The sequence below is a fragment of the Callorhinus ursinus genome, unplaced genomic scaffold (genome assembly GCF_003265705.2).
Source record: "Callorhinus ursinus isolate GAN/ISIS: 27379988/994484 unplaced genomic scaffold, GSC_fseal_2.0 scaffold2, whole genome shotgun sequence".
Lineage (NCBI taxonomy): Eukaryota > Metazoa > Chordata > Mammalia > Carnivora > Otariidae > Callorhinus > Callorhinus ursinus.
Window position 1 is genome coordinate 41,889,929 of NW_027397064.1, and position 23,076 is coordinate 41,913,004.

The following is a 23,076-nucleotide window of genomic DNA, read 5'->3' on the forward strand; positions in this document are numbered from 1 at the left end:
GTCATATGATTTTACACATTCCCCCATCAGGTAGTGGACTCTTTTCTACCTGTGACTCTGAGTTGGCCATGCAACTTGATTTGGCCAATGAGACATTAGCAAATATGACACAAGTAAAGGCTTAAAGATTTGGGCATTGAGATTTACCATTTTTCTGATCTTGGGAACTTTGCAACTACCATCATATAAATGATCTTGGACTAGTCTGTTGAATGATGATAGACACATGGCCTAGTTATCCTCATCACTCTAGCTGACAACAAGCCAACCACTGGACATGTTTGTGGGACCATTGACTGCCAGCTGCGTCAGTGAGCCCTGCTGAGACCATCCCAAATTGTCAGCCTACAGAATTATGACCAAATAATTGACTACCATTTTAAACCACTAAGTTGTGAGGAAATTTGCCAGCAAAAGCCAACTGATACATTCTACTTGTTATCCCTTTGACTCCATTCTGAGGGAACCCCATGCCGAGCCCTGTCTGTCTCTATGTGGCTCTGCAAAGTTTCAGGGAGAGGTCAGTGGTATCTGGGGGTTAGAGGGAGGATGACATGGTATGGGGACTGTGACATGAAAGGATGCCATGGGGTGGAGCCAGTGTGACATTAGGGCAAGAGTCAATGTGACATGGGTGAAGGCTCAGTTTGTTAGGTGAGGTGTGTAGCTCACAGAGGAGGGAGTTTATTTTGAACTTGAGGGCTAGTAAATGTCACACAGAGAGGTGAAGATCAGCCACACTAAGTGAAGACAGGTGAGTAAATGTAAGGGAACTAGCAACCGAAGTATCACTGGAGACAGTGGAATAAGGCAGACACAACTGGCCAGTTGAGATTTATCTTTGCTAATAAAGTTCTTGGCTTACAGGACATCCATCTATGGTCAGGCATTTCACCTTAGAAAAATTTCCCAGACAACAATGGGAGGGCAGACACTCTAGAGAAATAAGGTCTGGCTGTCCTTCCCTTTGATGCCATCCTCCCTTGGTTTATATCCCCACCCCACCTTGATATTTCTGCCTTTGCAAAGCTTCTAGGAGATCAGGCTTGTTGGTAGTTCACTCCCTTCCCAGGTCTTCTTACTTCAAGAAGGCATGGAGATCACAGACATGAAACACCTCTTTCTAGTCTTCAGCATTCTGACAGTGACTGGTAAGTGCAGGTTCCTATTTTGGCTTAAAACTTTGAAAAGGTCATATTGGAAGAAAGTGTAGGAAATGGGTCTAGATAAGATGGGTGGAGAGTACATTAGTTAGAAAGATAAGAATTTGGGATACTGGTGATTGGAAGTTTCCTAGCCCACTCAAAGATATGTAGAGCCCACTGATTTTCCTCTGGCTTCATGGGTGCAAAAGAAGATTCAGACTGAGATAATAAGACTTGGCACAATGGATGGTGGGTGTTGGCAAAAGAATGTGATTTTGCTATATAGCTAGGAAGGAAGCTTAAGGAAAAGAAAAATCAAGCTGAAGGAAGGAGAAGAGGAGTAAAAAGAAGGAGGATACAAATACAGAGGGAAGTCTAAGGGGAAATTAACAGAAGGACCCTGAAATGGTTCAGTAACTCCTCAAATGTCAATAACCCATTGACCATTTCAAAGCACTTCTGTATAAAGTGTTTCAGACTTCGATCTTCTGGAATATCTGCCTGTCTCTAAAATTCTGTCTTCCTTTCCCCTATCTGACAGTAGTAACAACAATAACTGTAAAACCAACACCGATACAAGTAAAATTAGCCCAGCAGTTCAATCAGATGGACATCAAAACTGTACCAACCTTTTTGGTTTTCCTGAACTCAGAATATAAGTCTTGTTTGGGGACCCTGATCCACAAACAGTGGGTTCTCACTGCAGCCCACTGCTTCTTGCCGTGAGTAATGGGGGTCCTAGAGGGAGAGGTAAGGGGGTACTGAGGCTCGGCCCTGAAGAAACTTGCCCAGGAGCTCTCAAGCCCGAGAAGTGAGTGATTGGAAGGAGGCAGGAAATAGATCTAGGTGGTTATGAGCTAGATTTCTGGGTGGGATGATGTAGACAGAGGGAACTGGGGAAGCTGAGGACTAAGGGATGAATCAATAGGGAAGAAAAGCCTATATACAATGTGGTACAGACCAAAGAATTATAGAAGTGCAGTAGAAATTGCTCATTTGCCAGACAAGGAAATGGAGGTCTTGGCAAGTTTTGGAAGGAATTCATACAAAGTCACAAAGCAAGTTGGGGGAGAAAGGATACAAGGTGAACAATAGAATAATATCTAATCCTTCATGGCCTGTTCCAGATTTCTTGAGATAAACATTGCTGCTTCAAAAGAGAGTTTCCAAAACAAGATTGGAAACTTAAGACCCATGCTTACTGTCCAACACCCAGATTTTACCCGGGATTCTGCTGAGCATGACCTCATGCTTATCAAGCTGAATCATCCCCAAAAGCTCAACGATCAGGTGAAGCTGGTGGTTCTGCCCAATACCACAGATGACAGAAGAGGGGAAAAGTGCACAGTCTCTGGCTGGGGCTGGGAATGGAAGAATTCCAGTGAGTGGCCCTCAAGACAGACCCTTAGTGTTCCTTAAGTATCCACTCAAAGAGGATTATCATATAATTTTTATTATAGGTCATGAGAATTGGAAGAAACCTGAGAACTTATAATATCTTAACCTCTAGTTTTATTTATTTGGAAATTGAGGCCCAAGCTGGTAACATGACTGTTTATGGCTGGAGGTCTCTGGAGTCCAGTGTTCTTGACTCATTCATCCCCCAGGTGAGGGCGAAAAAGTGTCTGGGTGAGGAAGGGCTTGGCAAGTAATCCCACTGGTGATGCTAAGTGTGACTTATTCGTTAGAAACTTAGAGACAAGCATTCACACAAAAAAAGCATGCACACACAAGCCCAAGGTATGCAGTTTGCAACACTGGGACCAGACCATGGTTTTCTCATTTCATTATGTTTCTTCTTCTCTGGTTCCTTTTCATTTTGGCTTTTTCTTTCATTGAATGATGGAGGGGTTAATAACAGAAAAGAGGGAGTGAAGGGGAGAAGAAAGGGAGATGAACATGTTAAGGATCAAAGAGAAACAAAGCCTTTTCTCTCTTTCTCCCTTTCTGTGTGTGTGTGTGTGTGCGTGTGTGTGCGCACGCTCGTGTTCATAGACACAGAGCCTGATATCCAGCTAAACCAGACTGTCTTTTGGTTCTCTAATGATGACTGCCAAGAGACTCCAGTAGGACAAATTCCTGTTAAAATCACAGAGAACATGTTCTGTGCAGGATCATCTCTGGAGAACACACACACATGTAAGGTAATTCTTTTCCCTCTGCCCCATTTGAGTTTGGTCTGGGACACTGTTTTGGGGTCCACATATCTCCCTCAACCAATCTAATTTCCTGTCTCTACATTCAAGAAGAGATAAAGGTAAATGGGATCCAGGAAAGAATGTGTCTTTTCAATAATGAATGAACTTAGATGCCAGGGCAGAAACATCTCAGAGTGTTCTTATTTCTTCATGGCTAACTCTGATGTGGCCTAGAATGAGTGCTGGGATGGGCCCAAGATATCCACCAGACATTTCTCCCAGTCCTTATCACCTAAGTCTTTCTATTCTGGACCCCTCAGATAGTGACTTGACTCTAGGTACTAGGTCATCTTTGTTTTGGCTATCCTGCCTGACCCATCTGTCCTTTTCCTAACAGGAATTACCTGCTGCCCCAATCCTGTGCCAGAATCAGCTCCACGGGATCCTATCTTGGTCAGCAGGATGTATTCTGAGAGGTGATATTGGCTACTACACCAGGGTTTCCCACTATACAGACTGGATCTGCAAAGTCATCCACAATAACTGAGCTCTCTCTAGTCCCTCTCCCAGGGCCTCAGAACTGGGTCTACCATCTTAACCCTTCCTTTCCCTCGAGCCTCAGAACAAGATGGGAATAGCGTCTTTGGCTATCAGAAATTTTCTGTTCCTTCTGTTCTCTTGACTTCCCTTCTCCTTTCTCAGTCCTAGCCTGAATGATCATCAGAGGATTTGAGCTTGTTAGCATTCTCCTAAATAAGCTAACTTCTCACCACTCCCTTCCTCTCCTCCAACTTCCTACCCACCTGCCATGGTTACATCAGACTTTTATGGAACAGTTCTCCTCCAACCTCTACCCTCCAGAGGACATATGGGCCTCAGGAATGTGATGGTGAGACTGTGGCATCTCTAGGGTCTGACAGGCCTCTGAGTCAGGCCTGTGCCCTCTCACTCCGTCATATCTAATAAGGCTCAGTAAATGCTGCAGTGTTATTAGGCTGCTGGCAAATAATTCTTAGAGATAGTGGCTAGAGTTTTATGATAACAAGAACTATAAGGGTTTCAAAAATGGTTAGGAGATGAAGCAGAAGTGGGTGCAGAGAGGAGTTAAATGGGTCAGACTACCAACGGGAGGAGGGATGATCTCCTGATCATCTGTGCTAAGCACAGAAAAAAATCTAAGATAGGTGACTGGAAAGAGAATGGTAGAAGGATAATAGGGAAATATTGAAACCTAGGTGAGTATAATTGTGTTTGTGTGTGTCTGTGAGTGTGCATATGCATGTGTGTGTATAGACTGGTGGAGATGTGTGCAAAGAATGATCTCACTGAACCAACCAAAGTCTATCCTACACCAATTGCCAATTCAGCTGATTTTCTCCAAATCCTGAATTCACCTGCTCTTATCCTACCTTTCTCAATTATTAAATTAAAAAAAACTAAAATAGGTCCTATTTTTATTATAATATTTTATTTTGAAATTGGTTAAGACAAGAAATTGTAAAAAAATATTACAGAAAGTTTCCGTGTACCCAGTCTTGCCCCATTGATAATATTTCCTATAACCATAGTAAAATGTTAAAACCAGGAAATTCACAGTGGTACAATGCTGTTCATTCAGGTACAGATTTTATTTGGATTTCACCAGTCTTTCTTTATATACACTCTTTTTAAGGGTAAAATTTGAAATCTTATCGCATATATGGATTCCTATGACCATCACCACAAGCAGAATCCAAAACTGTTCTATCACCATATGATCTGAAAGATACTTCTTCGTGTTATACTTTAATAATCACACCTTTTCCTGGCCCTAACCCTTGAAACCATTGATCTATTCTCCACCACTACAATTTTGTCACTTCAGGAATGTTCTGTAGTACGCAATCTACATAAATCCACTACTCTTTTTTTCATTCATGATGTTCCAAGAGTCCTTTCATTGTCATTTCCTTTCTATCTGAATAGCTTTTTTAGTCATTCTTTTAGAGCAGGTCTGCTGGTGACAAATCCTCTTAATGTTTCTTCACCTTATTTCTTGAAGGATATATTTTTTTAAGATTTTATTTATTTATTTATTTATTTATTTATTTATTTATTTATTTGACAGAGAGAGAGAGAGCCCAAGCAGGGGGAGTGGAGAGGGAGAAGCAGGCTCCCCGCTGAGCAGGGAGCCCGATATGGTACTCGATGCCAGGACCCTGGGATCATGACCTGAGCTGAAGGCAGACGCTTAACCATCTGAGCCACCCAGGCGCCCTTAAGGATATTTTTTGCTGGATAAAGAATACTGGGTGGCGCCTGGGTGGCTCAGTCCATTAAGCATCTTCTTTCTAGGCCTGTGTTGGGCTCCCTGCTCAGCAGGGAGTCTGCTTCTCCCTTTTCCTCTCCTTCTGCTTGTGCTCACACTCTATCATAAATAAATAAAATCTTTAAAAAAAAAGAATTCTGGGTTGACAGTGATTTTCTTTCAGGACTTGGAAAATGTTTGCCTCTTTCTTCTGTCCTTCAAGTTTCTGAGGAGAAATCTGTTATCATTTGACTCATTGTTCCCCAATCGGTAATGCATGGTTTCTCTCTGGCTCTGGCAGCTTTCGAAAGTTTTTCTTCATCTGCCTTCATCTTCCCTTTTCAGAGATTTAATTGTGACATGTCTGGGTGTGAATTTTTTAAAAAGTTTATTCTGTTTGGGGGTACATCCAGTTTCTTGAATCTGTAGGTTTATGTCTCTCACCAAATTTGAGAAGTTTGAGCCATTACTTCTTCAAGTATTTTTCAGCTTAGTGTTCTTTTTCTTCTGAAACTTTGATAACATGAATGTTAAATCTTCTGTTATTATCCCACAGGTCCCAGGGGATCCATTCATTTTTTTTTAATCCCTTTTTCGTCTGTTGTTCATATTGATAATTTCTAGTGCTCTACCTTCAAGTTCACTGACTCTTCTGGCCTGCCAATTTTGCTATTGAATTCATTATTTTAATTATGTTATTATTTTCTATATTTATGATGCTTTCACATCTTGGGAGCCTTGCTGGCTACGGAAAAAGTGCCCCTCCCAGAGCTAACTAATTCTTGGAGGTAGTAAATGACTCTGTCTACCACATGCTTTTTATATGCAGACCTACCAATCCAGAGCTCTATCCCACCACCTCCTTTATCCAACTTTCACACACCAAGCCAATATTTCCCCTGCTCTAAATCACATGGGGCCAGATATTGAACAACTAGAGATCACCACCATAGCTCAGAGCCTGCTGAAATTACTCAAACTATTCAATCCTAAACTTGTTCAAACTTGACTACTCTGCCTCACCTGTTCCTTCTATTGGTTTCCAAATAAAGGCTTGTGCCTGTGCTTTCCTCTCACTCCTCCTGCCTCCTGACTGACTCTAGTACTTCTTCTACTTCTACTAGAAGTACTTCTAGTACTTCTTAAACTCTTCTTTCAATGGCACTGACCTGTCAGTGTTATCATTTAGTCACTTTTAGAAATTAAATCCTAGGTTCAATTAAAACACCCATCTAATGAATTTTTTAGTTCAGTTATATTTTTAAATTCTAAAATTTCCATTTGGTTTATCTTTATATCATCTATAAAATTTGCTAAGATTTTCTGTTTCTTCTTCATTTGACTCTAGTATTTGCAATTGCTTATTAGAATGTTTTTATAATAGCTGCTTTAAAATCCTCATCTGATAATTCCAACATCTTCGTCATCTAGATGTTGACATCTGTTGATTATATTTTCTTACTGGAGTTGAAATTTGCCTAATATGGTGAGCAGTTTTGTACTATATCCTGGACAGTTGGATATCCATAAGAGTCTGATTCCTATTTAGATATCCTAACTGAGGGGAGCCTGAGTGGTTCAGGCAGTTAGGTGTCTAACTCTTGATTTCAGCTCAGGTTGTGATCTCAGGGTTGTGGGATCAAGTCCCATGTTGGCCTCTGCACTGGGCATGGAACTCACTTGGGATTCTCTCTCTCCCTCACCCTCTTGCCCTTCCCCCACCCCCATTCACTGTTTCTCTCCTCTAAAAAAAAAAGATATACTAATTGAGCATGTACTTAACCGATTTATGTTCTGAATGTATGGCCTAGCCCACTTTTGTGGGCTATGATTCAAATGTCAATTTGGTTTATAAAGCCTCTAGAGTGTTATTCTGTAGGGAGTTGTGGTGACAGAACAATCACACACACACACACACACACACACACACACACACACACACACACAAATTGTCTACATCCTAATCCTTAGAACCTATGAATATGTTACCTTACATGGTAAAAGAGACTTTGCAAATGTGATTAAGTTAAGGATCTTTTTTTTTAATTGATTCTTTTATTTTAAGATTTTATTTATTTTTGACTGAGAGAGGGAGTGTACAAGCAGGGGAAGAAGCAGGCAGAGGGAGAGGGAGAAGCAGGTTCCCCACCAAGCAGGGGGCCCAATGGGGGACTCGATCCCAGGACCCTGGGAGCTGAAGGCAGATGCCCAACCGTCTGAGCCACCCAGGCGCCCCAAGGATCTTGATATGGGAAGATTAGCCTGGATTTCAAGGTGGGCCCAATGTAATCACAAGTGTCTTCAAAAAAAGAAGGCAAAAGGATCAAAAAAAGAGGGGAGATGTAATCACAGAAGTAGAGGTTGGAGTGATGTGTTTTAAAGATAGAGGCAGGGACCATGAGCCAAGGCACACAGGCAGCCTCTAAAAGCTGGAAAGGCAAGGAAATTGATTCTCCCCAAAGCCTCCAGAAAGGCTTCCAGAAAGAAGGCAGTTCTATGGACACCTTGATTTTAGCCCAGTAAGACTCACTTTGACTTTCTGATCTCTAGAACTGTAAGGTAATAAATTTGTGTTGTTTTAAGCCACTAATTTTTGGCAATTTTTTATAACAGCAATAGGAAACTAATACATGGTAGAAGTTAATTAGAGTTCTGCCAACCAGCCCCACTACTGGAGCACCATAGGGATGAGGGAGTACATGGCTTTTTCATAGGTTTTATCTCAAGATCAAGGAAATTGCCAATAACTTATTGGTTTAAAACAACAAAAATGTATTATCTCATGGTTTCCTTAGTTAAGAATTCCATAGCTCAATGTCTCATAAGGCTAAAATCAAGATGTGGTCCAGCCACATCTCCACCTGGAGGTTCAACTAGGGAAAGATCCACTTCCACCTCTTTCACATTGCTGGCAAAATTCATTTCCTTTCAGTTGTTAAGGCTAAGATCCCCGAGTCTTGCTACCTGTCAGCAGGGGACCACATTCAGCCCCTAGAGTCATTCTCAGATCTTTCCCATGTGGACTCCTCCATCTTAGCAACAGAAAACCACCCTCATGTCAAATGCTTCTCATGTTTTGAATTTCTCTGACTTCCCCTTCTACTACCAGGCAAAGAAAACTCTTAACTTTTAAAGGGCTCATGTGATTAGGCCAGGACCACCTGGATAATCTCCTTATCTTAATGTCCACCATGCCATATAACATAGCCTAACCACAGAGGTCATGTCCATCAAATTCACAGTTCCAGGTCAGGACATCTACTCAATAGCAGGAAACTTGGGGGTACATCTTAGAATTCTGCCTACCACATATAGTTAAGAAGTTTCTGTTCTATTGGGCTTCTCCTTTCCCAGTCCTTTGGCTAGAGAGATAAGATTTTCTTATTTTTGTTGTCATTGCTGTTTTTGTTTGTTTTTCTGTTGTTGTTGTTTGCTTTTTTGTCTCTGCCCACTGTTGTTTTGAGGTTACAAATATTTTTAGCATACAGACCTGGATATATTGAGAGCAAGAAAAGAGCCCAGGAAACTCACTACCAGGCCATTCCTCAAGTCTCAAGATGTCTAGCTAATTCACTTTTTTTCCACTTTTCTGATCTTCTGGTAAATGACTTATATATTCCATTCAGGATTTTTTGGTATTGTTATTGTTATTAGCAGGAGGTATAAAATGAGATGCACCTACTCCATCTTGTCTAGAACAAAACTTTAGTTACATGGAACATTAAAAAAGATGAAAGGCAATGCAGTTAAGAGGAAAGACCACTTAACTGTAAGAAGGGATACCCGGGTTCTGGTCTAGCCTCTATTATTGACTAGGCAATGATTTTCATGTTGTATGTGCATGAGCCCTAGGAGGATGTAAGAAATGAGTATTAAAACTTCTATTTGCAATTAGTTTAGCTCATCCTTTAAAAATTTCTTTTTGGGGGGTCCCTGGGTGGCTCAGTCGGTTAAGTGTCTGACTCTTGGTTTTGGCTCTGGTTGTGATCTCAGGGTCATGAGATTGAGCCCCATGTCAGGCTCCATGTTCAGTGCAGAGTCTGCTTGAGATTCTTTCCCTTTCCCTTTGCCCCTCCCCCTGCTCAAGTGCTCTCTCTCTCTCTCTCCCTCTGTCTAAAATATATACATACATACATAAAATCTTTTAAAATTTTTTCTTTTTTGGTGTATGTTTTATAATGTGTACAACATGTCAGTTCATACACATATATTAGTACATAGATATATAAATAAATACACATATGTTGGTGATACATGCTCAAAAATGTTTTATAGGATTGGTAACAACACCAGATATCTAAAATTAGACTGCCCCAGATTTTCTGGGACATCTAATTGCCTAAATACATCATATTTGATTTAGGGCAGCTCTCTTCAACGTGGAACAGACTGTAATTAAGATTCTTTTATATATCTTTAGTTGAAAATATAATTCTTAGCTCAAATAATTCTTCCTACATTCCTTTGAACTTTCATATGAAGAAATGATCAAATGAGGGTGAATCATTCTTAGAAAAGTAACCCTTTAACAATAAATAAATTCTAAGTTTATACTTCCAACCTAATAAACTTAGGTGAGCTGAGTTAAAAGAAATAAGTGCTTTCTAGAATTCATTTAAGATTATACTTTGTTGAGGCACCTGCATGGCTCAGTCAGTTGTATCTGCCTTCAGCTCAGGTCATGATCCCAGGGTCCTGGGATCAAGCCCCACATTGGGCTCCTTGCTCAGCAGGGAGCCTGCTTCTCCTTCTCCCCCCAACCCCGCTCATGCTCTCTGTTCCTCTCTCTGTCTCTCTCTCTCTCTCAAATAAATAAATAAAAGATTATACTTAGTCAATTTGCTAAGCATAAAATTCCATTAGTTTAACTTCCATCTTTAGCCTTAACACAGAGAGGCACATTTACATCTGACACTCTGAAACTATGACCCACAGTTCTTTCCAAGTAGCATTTCCTTTGTTTTTTCATTGCCAGTGACATTGTGAGAAAACTGGTACCCACTGCTCCAGTGTCTCTGACATTCACGTGGCTGTATGTGACAGAGACCACACATTGATCTCCTATCTCCTCATCTTTTTTCATAATGGATACCCCATGGCTGACTTATGACTGCCTTGCTAGAAGCTATCTTCCTCAACATTCTTTGTAGCTCATTGTAGCCACATGACTAATGTCTGAGAGGATGTGAGTAGAAGAGATGTGCACAATATTTGTATCACATTCTTAAAAGTAAGCTATTTGCCCATTATATCTTCTTCCCACTTCCCATGGGCTGGACCACAGTTGTGATGATGGTCAGCAAGCTTCAACCTTGCCCACAAAGAAAACAAGGGAAAGGTGAAATAAGACAGAAGAAGGCTGCATGATCTATGGGAACAGAGTTGCCTTCCTACCAAAAACTGTGCAAAAGCTCCAGACTGCTCTATGAGAGAGAAATAAACATCTATCTTGTTTGATCCATTATATAGTGTGGTCTCCATTACAGCAGCCTATCCTATAATCTAACTAATACACCTATTTAGTTTTTCAGCACATGTTAAGTTTTTACTATACTAAGGTACTGTCTTAGGTTCTGGAGATTTAAAAAAATGAGTCGGGCATACTTCCTATTTTGAAAAACTCCAAACCTAAGAAAGGAAAATTTGAGTCAAAGGAAAATGGGAAGACAAATGACCTTTATTAACCATCTATGTTTTCACATGCATTGGTTTATTAATCCTCACCAAAAAAATGAGTTCTAAATGGTATAATTGTCATTGTACAGCCATGGAAACTGATGATCCAGTGGCACACCTGCCTTATAAATAGTGGATTCACTATACATTTTTATCACCACCCTTGATGTAGGACTATTTTTAAATTGGTACTAACAGAGCCAGCAAAACTATATCTCCATGGCCACAATTGAGATTCCTCATAAAATAGGCATTTGTGACTTGTATTCCAGATTCCCACCCATTCCATCTTCCAGCAACAGCTCCCAATTTTTATATTAAGTTTTATTCTTTCCTCACTCTCCCTCTCTTCAGTCCACATGCTTGAGCAAGGCTATGCCTCTGTCCTTAGAGGTGAAACATACTCCTTAGGCTTAAGTTAGTCAGTGCATCATGTTCCCTTAGCCACAGTGATTGGTTCAGGGATGAGAACGGGACTCAAATTAGTACCTTTGAGTTCTTGGGAAAGCGAACTTGCTCTTGTTTTTTCATCTTGAACCTAAGAGGATAGAAGGACTGGAGCACTACCGTGTGAAACCTGATACTGAAGCCATGCAGAAAGCAGAATGAATGGATTGTTTTGCTTGAATCCAGCTATACTTGAAGCCTTGGGACCTACTTGGGCTTTCTAGTTAGACAAGACAATAAATTTCCTTTTAGGCCAGATGGGGTCAGTTTTCCTGCCACTAGTAACCAAAAGAATCCCACTCATTCTTTAGAGTCTTAGCCTGTGCTGAAGGTGAGCTACATCCACTCATTAATAGAGAAAGTATTCATCTTTCTATCCTGTTGTTCATAATTTTATTGCTTGATAGAACCTCCAAGATTCTTGATAAACAAAAATTTATCATGTAAAATACAAATGCTTTGTCAGTAACAGTCAATGGATACCACTTTCAGAGAGATTTATAACATCTATTTTACTAATTTTGGATTTGCCATGGTTTTTGGCTTGTGTATTTTTGGCATTGATGGTTTACCATATTCATATGCTTTAAAAATCTAATATTTGATCTAATTATATCTTCCTAAATCTAAATGTAGTATACAATTCAGAAAAAGTTCAGACTGTAGGGAAAACCAGTAGGGAGTTAAATTTAGAGTTTTCCTGCACCATCAGGACCTCTTCTTCATAAAGCTATTATCATTAAAGGCAAGAGAAGTAGCTGACTTTCTTAACACAGAGATACAGATGAAGAAAGTCAGACAAAACGAAAGAAAGATAAATATCTCCCAGATGAAAGAACAGAACGAAACCACTGCAAGAGACCAAGGCAAAATGGATATAAGTAACATGCCTGATAGAGAATTTAAAGTAATGGTCATAAAGGCACTGGGCTTGAGAAAAGAGTGGAAGACATCAGTGAAACCCTTAACACAGAGATAAAAAAGAACCAATAAGAGATTAAGAACACAATAAATGAAATTTAAAATACATTTGATGTAATAAATAGCAGGCTAGATGAAGCAGAAGAATGAATTAATAACCTGGAAGACAATAATGGAAAGTAATCAAGTTGAACAAATGAGAGGAAAGGAAATTATGCAAATTGAGAATAGTCTTAGGGAACTCAGTGACTCTATCAAGCATAATAACATTCACATTATAGGGATCTCAGAAGAAGAGAGAGAAAAGGGGACAGAAAATTTGTTTGAAGAAGTAATAGCTGAAAACTTCCCTAATTTGGGGAAGGAAACAGATATCCAGATCCAGGAGGCACAGAGATGCCCCCAAAAACAACCCAAGGAGGTCCACACCAAGACACATAGTAATCAAAATGGCAAAAAAGTAGTGATAAAAAAAATTTGTAAGAAGCAAGAGAAGAGACAGTTACATACAAGGGAAATCCATAAGGCTATCAGTAGACTTTTCAGCAGAAACTTTGCAGGCCAGAAGTGAGTGGCATGATATATTCAAAGTGCTGAAATCTGCAGCCAAGAATACTCTATCTAGCAAGGCTATCATTCAGAATAGAGGGAGAAATGAGTTTCTCAAACAAACAAAAAAAACTAAATGATTTCATTACCACTAAACTAGCCCTACAAGAAATATTAAAGGGGACACTTTGAGAGGAAAGGAAAGACCATAAGTGAAAGTATGAAAAGAAAAAACACACAAAAGCAGTAAAAATCAGTATCTCTTAAAAATCAGTCAAGGGATTCACAAAATAAAAGGATGTAAAATGTGACACCATATACCTAAAACATGGTAGATAGAGGAGTAAAGAATGGATTTAAATTTAAGCTTCCATCAACTTAATATAGACTGCTATATGCAGAAGATGTTATATACAAACCTACTGGTAGCCACAAATTAAAAACCAGTCATAGATATGCAAAAAATAAAGAGAAAGGAATCCAAGTTTATCACTACAAAAAGCCAACTAAGTGTGAAAGAAGAGAGAAAGAGAAGAAAAGAGAAGAACTATAAAACAGCCACAAAATGAGTAACAAAATGGCAATAAGTACATACTTATTAGTAATTACTTTGAATATAAATGACTGAATGCTCCAATCAGAAGACATAGGGTGACAGGGGTGCTTGGGGGGCTCAGTCAGTTAAGGGTCAGGGTCCCTTGATTTCAGCTCAGGTCATGATCTCAGGGTCATGAGATTGAGCCCCTCATTGGGCCAAACTGAGTATGGAGGCTGCCTAAGATTCTCTCTGTCCCTCTGCCTCTTACCCCTGCTCATGCTTTCTCTCAAAAGAAAGAAAGAAAGAAAGAAAAAGACATAAGGTGACAGAGTAGATAAAAAAACAAGACTCACCTATATGCTGCCTACAGGACACTCATTTCAGACCAAAAGACATCTTCAGATCAAAAGTGAGGGGATGGAGAAACATTTATCATGCAAATGGATGTCAAAAGAAAGGCAGGGTAGCAATACTTTTATTGGACAAAATAGACTTTAAAACAAAGACTGTAACAAGAGACAAAGAAGGACACTGTATAATAATAAAGGGGACAATCCAACAAGAGGATATAACAATTGTAAATATGTACCCAACATGGCAGCACCCAAATTCATAAAACATTAATAACAAACATAAACAAAATAATAGTAATACAATAATAGTAGGGGACTTTAGCACCCCATTCACATTGATAGATCATCCAAACAGAAAATTAACAAGGAAACAGTGGCTTTGAATGACACATTGGACCAGATAGTTTTAACAGACATATTCTGAACATTCCATCCTAAAACAGCAGAATACATATTCTTTTCAAGTGCACATGGAACACTCTCCAGAATACATCACATATTAGGTCAAAGAACAAGTTTCAACAAGTCTTTAAAAATCAAAGTCATACTATGCATCTTTTCTGATCACAATGTTATGAAAGGAGAAATCAACAACAAGAAAAAGTCTGGAAAGACCACAAATAAATGGAGGTTAAATAACGTGTTGGGTCAACCAAGAAGTCAAAGAAGAAATAAAAAATTACATGGAAACAAATGAAAGTGAAAACACAATAGCCCCAAATCTTAGGGATGCAGCAAAAGCTGTTCTAAGAGGGAAGTTTATAGCAATACAGGCCTACCTCAAAAAGCAAAAAAAAAAATCTCAAATAAACAACCTAACTTTACACCTAAAGGAGCTAGAAAAGGAACAACAACAACAACAAAAAAAACCAAAAACCAACAGAATGAAGGAAATAATAAAGATTAGAAGCAGAAATAAATGATATAGAAACTAAAAAAAAAAAAAAATAGATCAATGAAACCAGGAGCTGGTCCTTTGAAAAGATCAACAAAATTGATAAACCTATAGCCAGACTCAACAAAAATAAAAGAGAGAGACAAAGAGAGAGAGAACCTAAATAAACAAAATAAATAAGAGGAGAAATAACAAAATAAACAAATAAAAGAGGAGAAATAACAAAATAAATGAAAGCGGAGAAATAACAACCAACACCACAGAAATACAAACAATTATAATAGAATCATGAAAACCAATACGCTAACATATTAGACAACTTAGAAGAAGTGGATAGATTCCTAGAAACATATAAACTACCAAAACTAAAGCAGGAGGAAAAAGAAAATTTGAACAGACCAATTACCAGCAGTGCAATTGAATCAGTAATCAAAAACCTCCCAAAAAACAAAAGTTCAGGACCAGACAGTTTCATAGATCAATTCAACCAAACATTTAAAGAAGAAATAATACCTATTCTTCTCAAACTATTCCAAAAAAACAAGAGTCAGGAAAACTTCCAAGTTCATTGTATGAGGCCAGTATCACACTGATACCAAAGCCAGATAAAGATACCACCAAAAAAAAGAGAAATATATGCCAATATCTCTCATGATTATAAATGCAGAAATCGTCAATATTAGCAAATGGAATCCAACAATACATTTAAAAAGTCATATACCATGAGCTTTATTTATTCCTGGGATATTTATTCCTGGGATGCAACAGTGGTTCAATATTCACAAAACAATCAATGTGATATGTCACATCTGTAAAAGAAAGGATAAAAACCATCTGATCATTTCAATAGATGCAGAAAAAGCATTTGACAAAATATAACATCCATTCATGATAAAAACACTCAGCAAAGTAGGTTTACTTCAACATAATAAAGGCCTTAAGGAAAACGCAAAGCCAACATCATACTCAGTGGTGAAAAACTGAGAGCTTTTCCCCTAAGGACAGAAACAAGACAAGGATGTCCACTCTCATCACTTTTATTCAACATATTGCTGGAAGTCCTAGCCACAGCAATTAGACAACATAAAGAAATAAAAGGCATCCAAATTCGTAAGGAAGAAGTAAAACTCTATTTGCAGATGACATGATACTGCATAGAAAACTCTAAAGACTACACCAAAAAGCCACTAAAACTGATAAATGATTTCAGTAAAGTCACAGGATACAAAATCAATGTGCAGAAATCTGTTGCATTCCTATACACTAATAATGAAGCAGCAGAAAGTGAAATTAAAGGGCGCCTGTGTAGCTCAGTCGTTAAGCGTCTGCCTTCAGCTCAGGCCATGATCCCAGGGTTCTGGGATCGAATCCCACATCGGGCTCCCTGCTCAGGGGGGGGCCTGCTTCTCCCTCTCCCACTCCCACTGCTTGCGTTCCCTCTCTCACTGTGTCTCTCTCTGTCAAATAAATAAATAAAATCTTAAGAAAAAAAAAGAAAGTGAAATTAAGAAAACAATTCCATTTACATTTGCACAAAAGACTATAAAATATCTGGAATAAACTTAATCCAAAAGGTGAAATACTTGTACTCTGAAAACTATAAATCACTGATGAAAAAAAATCAAGACAATGTGAAGAAATGGAAAGACATTCCATGGGTTGAAGAGGAAATGTTGTTGAAATGTCTATACTACCTAAAGCAATCTACAGATTTAATGCAATCCCTATCAAAATACCAACAGCGTCTTTCACAGAACTAGAACTAAACAATCCTAAAATTTGTGTGGAACCACAAAAGACCCCAAATAGCCAAAGCAATCTTGAAAAAGAAAAAACTGGAAGAATCACAATTCCAGATTTCAAGTTATATTACAAAGTAGTAGTAATGAAAACAGTATGGTACTGACATAATAATAGACACATAGATCAACAGAATAGAACAGAAAATCCAGAAATAAATCCACAACTGTATGTATGGTCAATTAATCTTCAACAAAGGAAGAATGAATATAGAATGGGAAAAAGTCTCTTGAACAAGTTGTTGGGAAAACTGGACAGCTACAAAGAAAAAGAATGAAACTGGACCACTTTCTCTCACCACACACAAAAATAAACTCAAAATGGACTAAATACCAAAATGTGAGACCTGAAACCATAAAAATCCTTGAAGATAGCACAAGCAGTAACCTCTGACATGTCTGTAGCAACATTTTTCTACATATGTCTCCTGAGACAAGGGAAATAAAAGCAAAAATAAACTATTGGGACTATATCAAAATAAAAACCGTCTGCACAGCAAAGGAAACAACCAACAAAACTAAAAGACCTACTGAATAGGAGAAGATATTTGCAAATGATATATCCAATAAAAGGTTTGTATCCAAAATATATAAATAACTGATACAACTCAATACTCAAAAAGCAGATAATCCAATTTAAAAATGAGCAGAAGACATGAACAGACATTTCTCCATAGAAGATCTAAAGATAGATGACCAACAGACACATGAAAAGATGCTCAATATCATTCATCATCAGGGAAATGCAAATCAAAACTATAATAAGATATCACCTCATAACCTGTCAGAATGGGTAAAATCAAAAACTCAAGAAACAGCAAGTGTTGGCAAGGTTGTGGAGAAAAAGGAACCCTGGTGCACTATTGGTGGTAATGCAAACTGGTGCAGCCACTGTGGAAAATAGTATGGAGGTTCCTCAAAGAGTTAAAAATAGAACTACTCTATGGTCCAGTAATCACACTACTGGGTATTTATCCCCAAAATACAAAAACATTAATTCAAAGGGATACATGCACCCCTATGTTTATAGCAGTATTCTTTATAATAGCCAAATTATGGAAGTAGACCAAGTGTCCACCAACTGATGAATGGATAAAAAAGATGTGACATATATATCCTTTATACATACATATAAAGGAATATTACTTGGCCATAAAAAAGTGAAATCTTGCCATTTGCAACAACATGGATGGAGCTAGAGAGTATTACACTAAGTGAAATAGAGAAAGACAAATATAATATGATTTCACTCATATGTGGAATTTAAGAAACAAAACAAATGAGCAAAGGAAAGAAAAGAGAGAGAGAAAGGGGCAAACCAAGAAGCAGACTCTTAAACTATAAAGAACAAACTGATGGTTACCAGAGGGGAGGTGGGTTGGGGGGGGTGAGGGAAATAGGGGGTGGGGATTAAAAAGTACACTTATGATGAAAAAAAAAAAAGAAAAGAAAAGAAGATATAAGCAAAACCCAAAAACCTCAAAAAAAGAAAATATTATTTTCTTCTTTTTAGGACTATTAGAATTAATTTAATAGTACTGTTTTAAGCCCTTTTCCTCAGGAAATTATCAATGTGTTGTATTTGTTTAAATATATTGTTATCAAAAATGGATTGGATTATACTCTGAATCACAATCTTCCTTTCTAGTTTCATGAATTTAAGCTGGAGGAGCTGGCTATATTTTCACTGATTTTACCAAAGTTAATTTTTCTGAAATAAATTATTGCTATTTCATTCAAAGTTTTTTTTCCACAGGCTTTGTGTAATACACACATTTGTATATCATGCATCTGTGCTCCTGACTTTCATTTCTCCTTCACGCTATCTCCCATGGATGAAGGAAATGGAGCTGATGTGTCAGAACTGTGTGTAAGGGGCAGGTGAGGGGCTGAATGTTGTAGGTGTGAATGTGGGGGCATGTGTTTAGACTGCATCTGTTGGTATGTGAGAGCAAAGGTTCAAAGAGCAAGGATCTGTGTTAGAGTTCAGTGGTTGCTAAAAACTGTGCATAATGGCATTATTTTTATATCAGTTTTCAATTAAAACACTGATTTTCAGGTTTTTGAGTGTGTGTGTGCACTATCACAGATCTCAAATTAACATAAAGAAGATCTCTAATGGAATCCATAAAATTTTAGGAAAGGACTGTGTAGACCTGGTTGTGATATGTCATCTGTCACGCTTACAATGTAACTTGACGTTTTACAACTCTATATTACCATTCTCCAATATGTTTATATTCAAATTATTTATTCTTTTTCCCCCCACATATTGGAATTAGAAAATGTCCTTAACCCTATCACACACACACCAACATATCCCTATTCTTGTAATACTTTTTTTACCTGAATTTTAATGCTATAATTTTTAGAAAGGATGATTTTGTAAACATAACTAAATTATATTTTTCAGTGTGATACTTTTTCACAAAATGCAACACATCAAAGGAACCTATATAAGAATCAATATTCTTGGATTCTACTTCTAGCCCTGACGTTAACTTGGCATATTATCCTGAGCAAATAAAATCTTGTGATTCAATACTCAGACTTCTCATCTGAACTGAAGTGGTTTAATTAAATAATCCTCGAGGTCCTTCCGAGGTCTGTGACTCCCTAAAAGAGATGATTTATAAACCACAAATATTACCTCTGTGATTAATAGGAAAGAATATGAAATACTTTTGAAGACTTATCTAATGATTTTATCTTAGTCCTCGATAATAGATTTATACATTTAGTTGGGAATAAAAATGCTTGAAGTTTGAATATTGCCCTTCTTATCTCAGTTTGAGACAGCCTTAGAGTACAAAGGATATTAATAATTATGATGCAATAAGCTTTGCAAAGGAAAGGACTTTGTTTTGGTCACTGCTAGATCCCCAGTTCCCAGAATAATGCCTAACATATGGAGGTACTTAAAAACTTGCTAAATGAATAACAAGAAAGTGTCAAGATGGAAGGATTTATAAAGCCCAGTAAGAAAACAGAGAGAAGGCTTTGCAGGAAGGATGATAATTGAGCTAAACCTATAGGGATGAACTAGAGTTTGCTAAGCAGAGAAGGAAATAAAAACATTCCAGACAGAGCCAAGTGTGTTGTGGCAAAAACAGTAAGTTATCTTCAAGATCCATTCTTCTTCCTTCCCTAGAAACAGAACTTCTGAGCCCATGACCACTGGAATGAAGCCTATATCAAAACCTAACAAATCCAAACTTACTTTATCAATTTTTTTAGTTTTTTTTTTATTTTTTATTTATTTATTTGAGAGAGAGAGAGCAAGAGCGAGCATGAGTGAGGGGAGAGGTGGATGGAGAGGGAGAGCCCACTTTATCAATTTTAACTCAAATTTTTGAAAGGGAATTAACAGTAGTTGCTGTCACAAGTAAAAACAATTGTCCAATACAAAACATTTTATAGGCAACTAATAGTCACTCAATTTCCAAACTAGTCTACCCTGACCCCCTCCTAAATTTCCTAAAATGGTACAGAAATTGGGAAGTTAAAGGGCTTGGTTGAAGGCCTAGAGATATCACTAGCACCGTGACTTTGGGCAAATCTCTGGATCTTTTTCATCCTCCGTTTTCCCACTTGTAAAATGACAGTCATCAATGATAATCAGTCCCAACCCAGGAATCATTACCTACCTTTGCAATACAGCTTGAAGTATCATTTCAAGATGAAAAATTTTAAAGCTGCCTTTAGTGAGTGGCTTCATAAATATGCCTATATATTAACATTTTCATGGCTAAAATCAATATCACTCTCTCGTTGATGTTTTTCAGTTCAGTGAATTGGATAATGTAAGTTCTAAGATTTTACATTTCTCTAGGAGACCTAAAAAATCTTTTCCTTTTGGAAGGGGGGAAACTGAAACCTATAAACTTTTTTATATTCCTTGAATTCACAAGTAAATATTGCTCACCTCTGAGATGCTCTCTCAATGATGCCTTTGAATTCTAACACTGTGTGGCTAATCCCAACTTGAGACTGGGACACCTTTCTTCAGTCTTATGCTTCAGGAGCCACTCCTGCTTCACCTGAACTTACATAACTTTCTGTGCCTCTTAAATGTACCCTTAGTGTCAGAATGTACCTGGACAATATGACTCACCTAGTGGCTGGGTCAGGTTATCACAGTTGAACTAACCTGGCAAACTCGATGGATCTAAGCCAATAGTTAAGGAGTTCAAGGATGGATAGGGCCACTTCTAGTAAGGCAACCTCTCCCCATTTCTATCTTTCACTGCCTAGCACACATAAGGACACAAACTACATAAAATGCAAAAAAAAAAAAAAAATGCTCTTAACTCATAGGACAACCATGCAAATTACTATTGGCTTTCAGGAATTTTTAACCCTTTTAAAGAAATCTCTGGTCATATAGGTATACAATAGAAATTGATGGCTTTCTAAAGTGGTAGATGAAGACAGGTTAAACGCAGAGGGGTATATTGTAATGTACCTTTAACTTATGCAAATGTAGCTATATGAGAGAGGGCAGGGGCAAAGAAAGAAAAGTTTACTTAGAACGATTCTGCTTTCCATTCTACTCCCTGTGTTTAAGCACGGGAGTGATTATGATATGAGAAATGACTTTCATGCCATTCTTACAATGAGACACTCATCTGTATGCTGAGATGGTTTCCAGTACTCCAACCCTCAGGTTTGCCTACTTTTCACCCAAAAGCAAGAGAAAAGACAAAGAGAAAGTACACTCACAAACTGATTAAGCCCTTCCCCACAAAAAGATGCTCTCCTACATATCTTTCCCAGCTACTCTGCTGAGGAACAAATTAGCCCCAAATTTAGCAATTTAAAGCAACAAATATTATCTCACAAATTGCCAATTCTATGGCCAAGAACCTGGGTACAGCTTAGCTCAGGTCTCCTGGCTCAAGATTTCTTACAAAGCTTTGGGTGCCTGAGTGGCTCAGTCGGTTAAGTGGCTGCCTTCGGCTCAGGTCATGATCCCGGGGTCCTGAGACCAAGTACCTCATTGGGCTCCCTGCTCAGTGGGAGTCTGCTTCTCCCTCTCCCTCTGCCTGCCGCTCTGCCTACCTGTGCTCTATCTATCTCACTGTCAGATAAACAAATAAAATCTTAAAAAAAAAAAAAAGAAAGACTTCTTACAAAGCTTCAGTCAAGTCATCAACTAGGACTGCAGTCATTTCAAGGTTCAAATGGGGAAGATCTGCTTCCAAATTCACTCACATGATTGTTGGCAAGATTCAGTTCTTCCAGGCTCTTGGACTAAGGGTCTCAGTTCTTCTCTGGCTCTTGGTTTCTTGCCAGGAGGGCCTCCCTTGGGCAGTTCATAACATAGCAACTGACTTCAATCAGAGTGAGCAAGTGAGAGACCAAAAGAAAGTAAACAAGATGCAAGCAAATGTCACATTGGTGCCTAATCCCGGTGGTGACATCCCATCTGTGTTTGCTGTATTCTATTCATTAGAAGCAAACCACTAGGTCCAACCCACACTCACAGGCACGAAGACAGGGAGGAAGGATCATGGGGAGCCAAGTTAGAACTGCCAACCCCACTAACCAACAAATAGTCTTCCAGCATTCTTATTTCAAAGCTGCAATGCAAAAATCTGCTACAAAGATATAGAAATCTGTTCAGAATTTTTGTCAACGTATGTCTCTGTATGTTTTGAATAAGTGCAGGTTTGTAGAAATCAGTGAAAGGAGTTTCAAGCAGAACTAGACTCATAAACTTTTGAAACCCACAGTAGGTAAAACCATGTGTTTCTTCCTGGTCTTGAGGGTAGAGCTGCCCAATTTGTGCCCTGTGAATGGATCTAATTGTATTCTAGACACTGATTCCTTAGTGGAGTTGAGTGTGTGGGATAGTGTGCCCCAAGATTCCTACAGATGGCAAGCAGAACAATATCTTTTACCCCCATTCTGCCAAGATGCAGGGATTGCAGTCAAGGCGGTGTTTTACCACCTGGCACCTCCTTCAGCAGGTCACTAAGAGCACACCAACATGGACTTAACATGAATGAGGAGGCTCTGGTCCTGCTGGGGGAGTTTGTACTGTGGGTGCCCAAGAGGCAGAGAAAGTGGAATTGGTCAGCTTGGGCAGGGGCTTCTGACCAGTGTAGCTCCCAACCCAGCGTTTGCCCTAAGTCTCTATTTTCACATTTATTCAATGCTCCTATTTGCAACCAATGTGTCATTTTAGGGACATCCAAGTTAGCTGCAGAGTAACCATACTGACAATGCATATGTGATAGAAACACATTAAGTGAATTTGAAAATTTTTTCTAGAATTCAAAAACCATGTCATCACAAGAAATGTCAACATTATGTTTGCCAATGA

At 38.5% G+C, this 23,076-nt stretch overlaps 2 protein-coding genes across 10 annotated transcripts in view; both read left to right on the plus strand.

Annotated features, from left to right (window-relative positions):
• Positions 1-23,076, plus strand: part of STAT1 (signal transducer and activator of transcription 1) — a 295,742-nt gene that overhangs the window by 256,901 nt on the left and 15,765 nt on the right. The gene's annotated exons all lie outside the window — the stretch shown is intronic.
• Positions 172-19,298, plus strand: LOC112806181 (serine protease 58-like). 7 transcript variants are annotated; one of them, XM_025848540.2, is made up of 7 exons: positions 529-754; positions 1,030-1,151; positions 1,687-1,867; positions 2,273-2,526; positions 3,141-3,289; positions 3,681-3,759; positions 19,162-19,298. In XM_025848540.2, the coding sequence occupies exons 2-7, from the start codon at positions 1,094-1,096 to the stop codon at positions 19,164-19,166; spliced, it is 726 nt and encodes a 241-aa protein (XP_025704325.1). In that variant the 5' UTR covers positions 529-754; positions 1,030-1,093; the 3' UTR covers positions 19,167-19,298. The 7 variants fall into 7 exon arrangements, with proteins under 7 accessions (XP_025704310.1, XP_025704325.1, XP_073737363.1 ...); XM_073881262.1 differs by lacking the exon at positions 19,162-19,298 and adding an exon at positions 18,505-18,716; XM_025848525.2 differs by lacking the exons at positions 529-754; positions 19,162-19,298 and adding an exon at positions 172-520 and having other exon boundaries at positions 1,037-1,151; positions 3,681-3,940.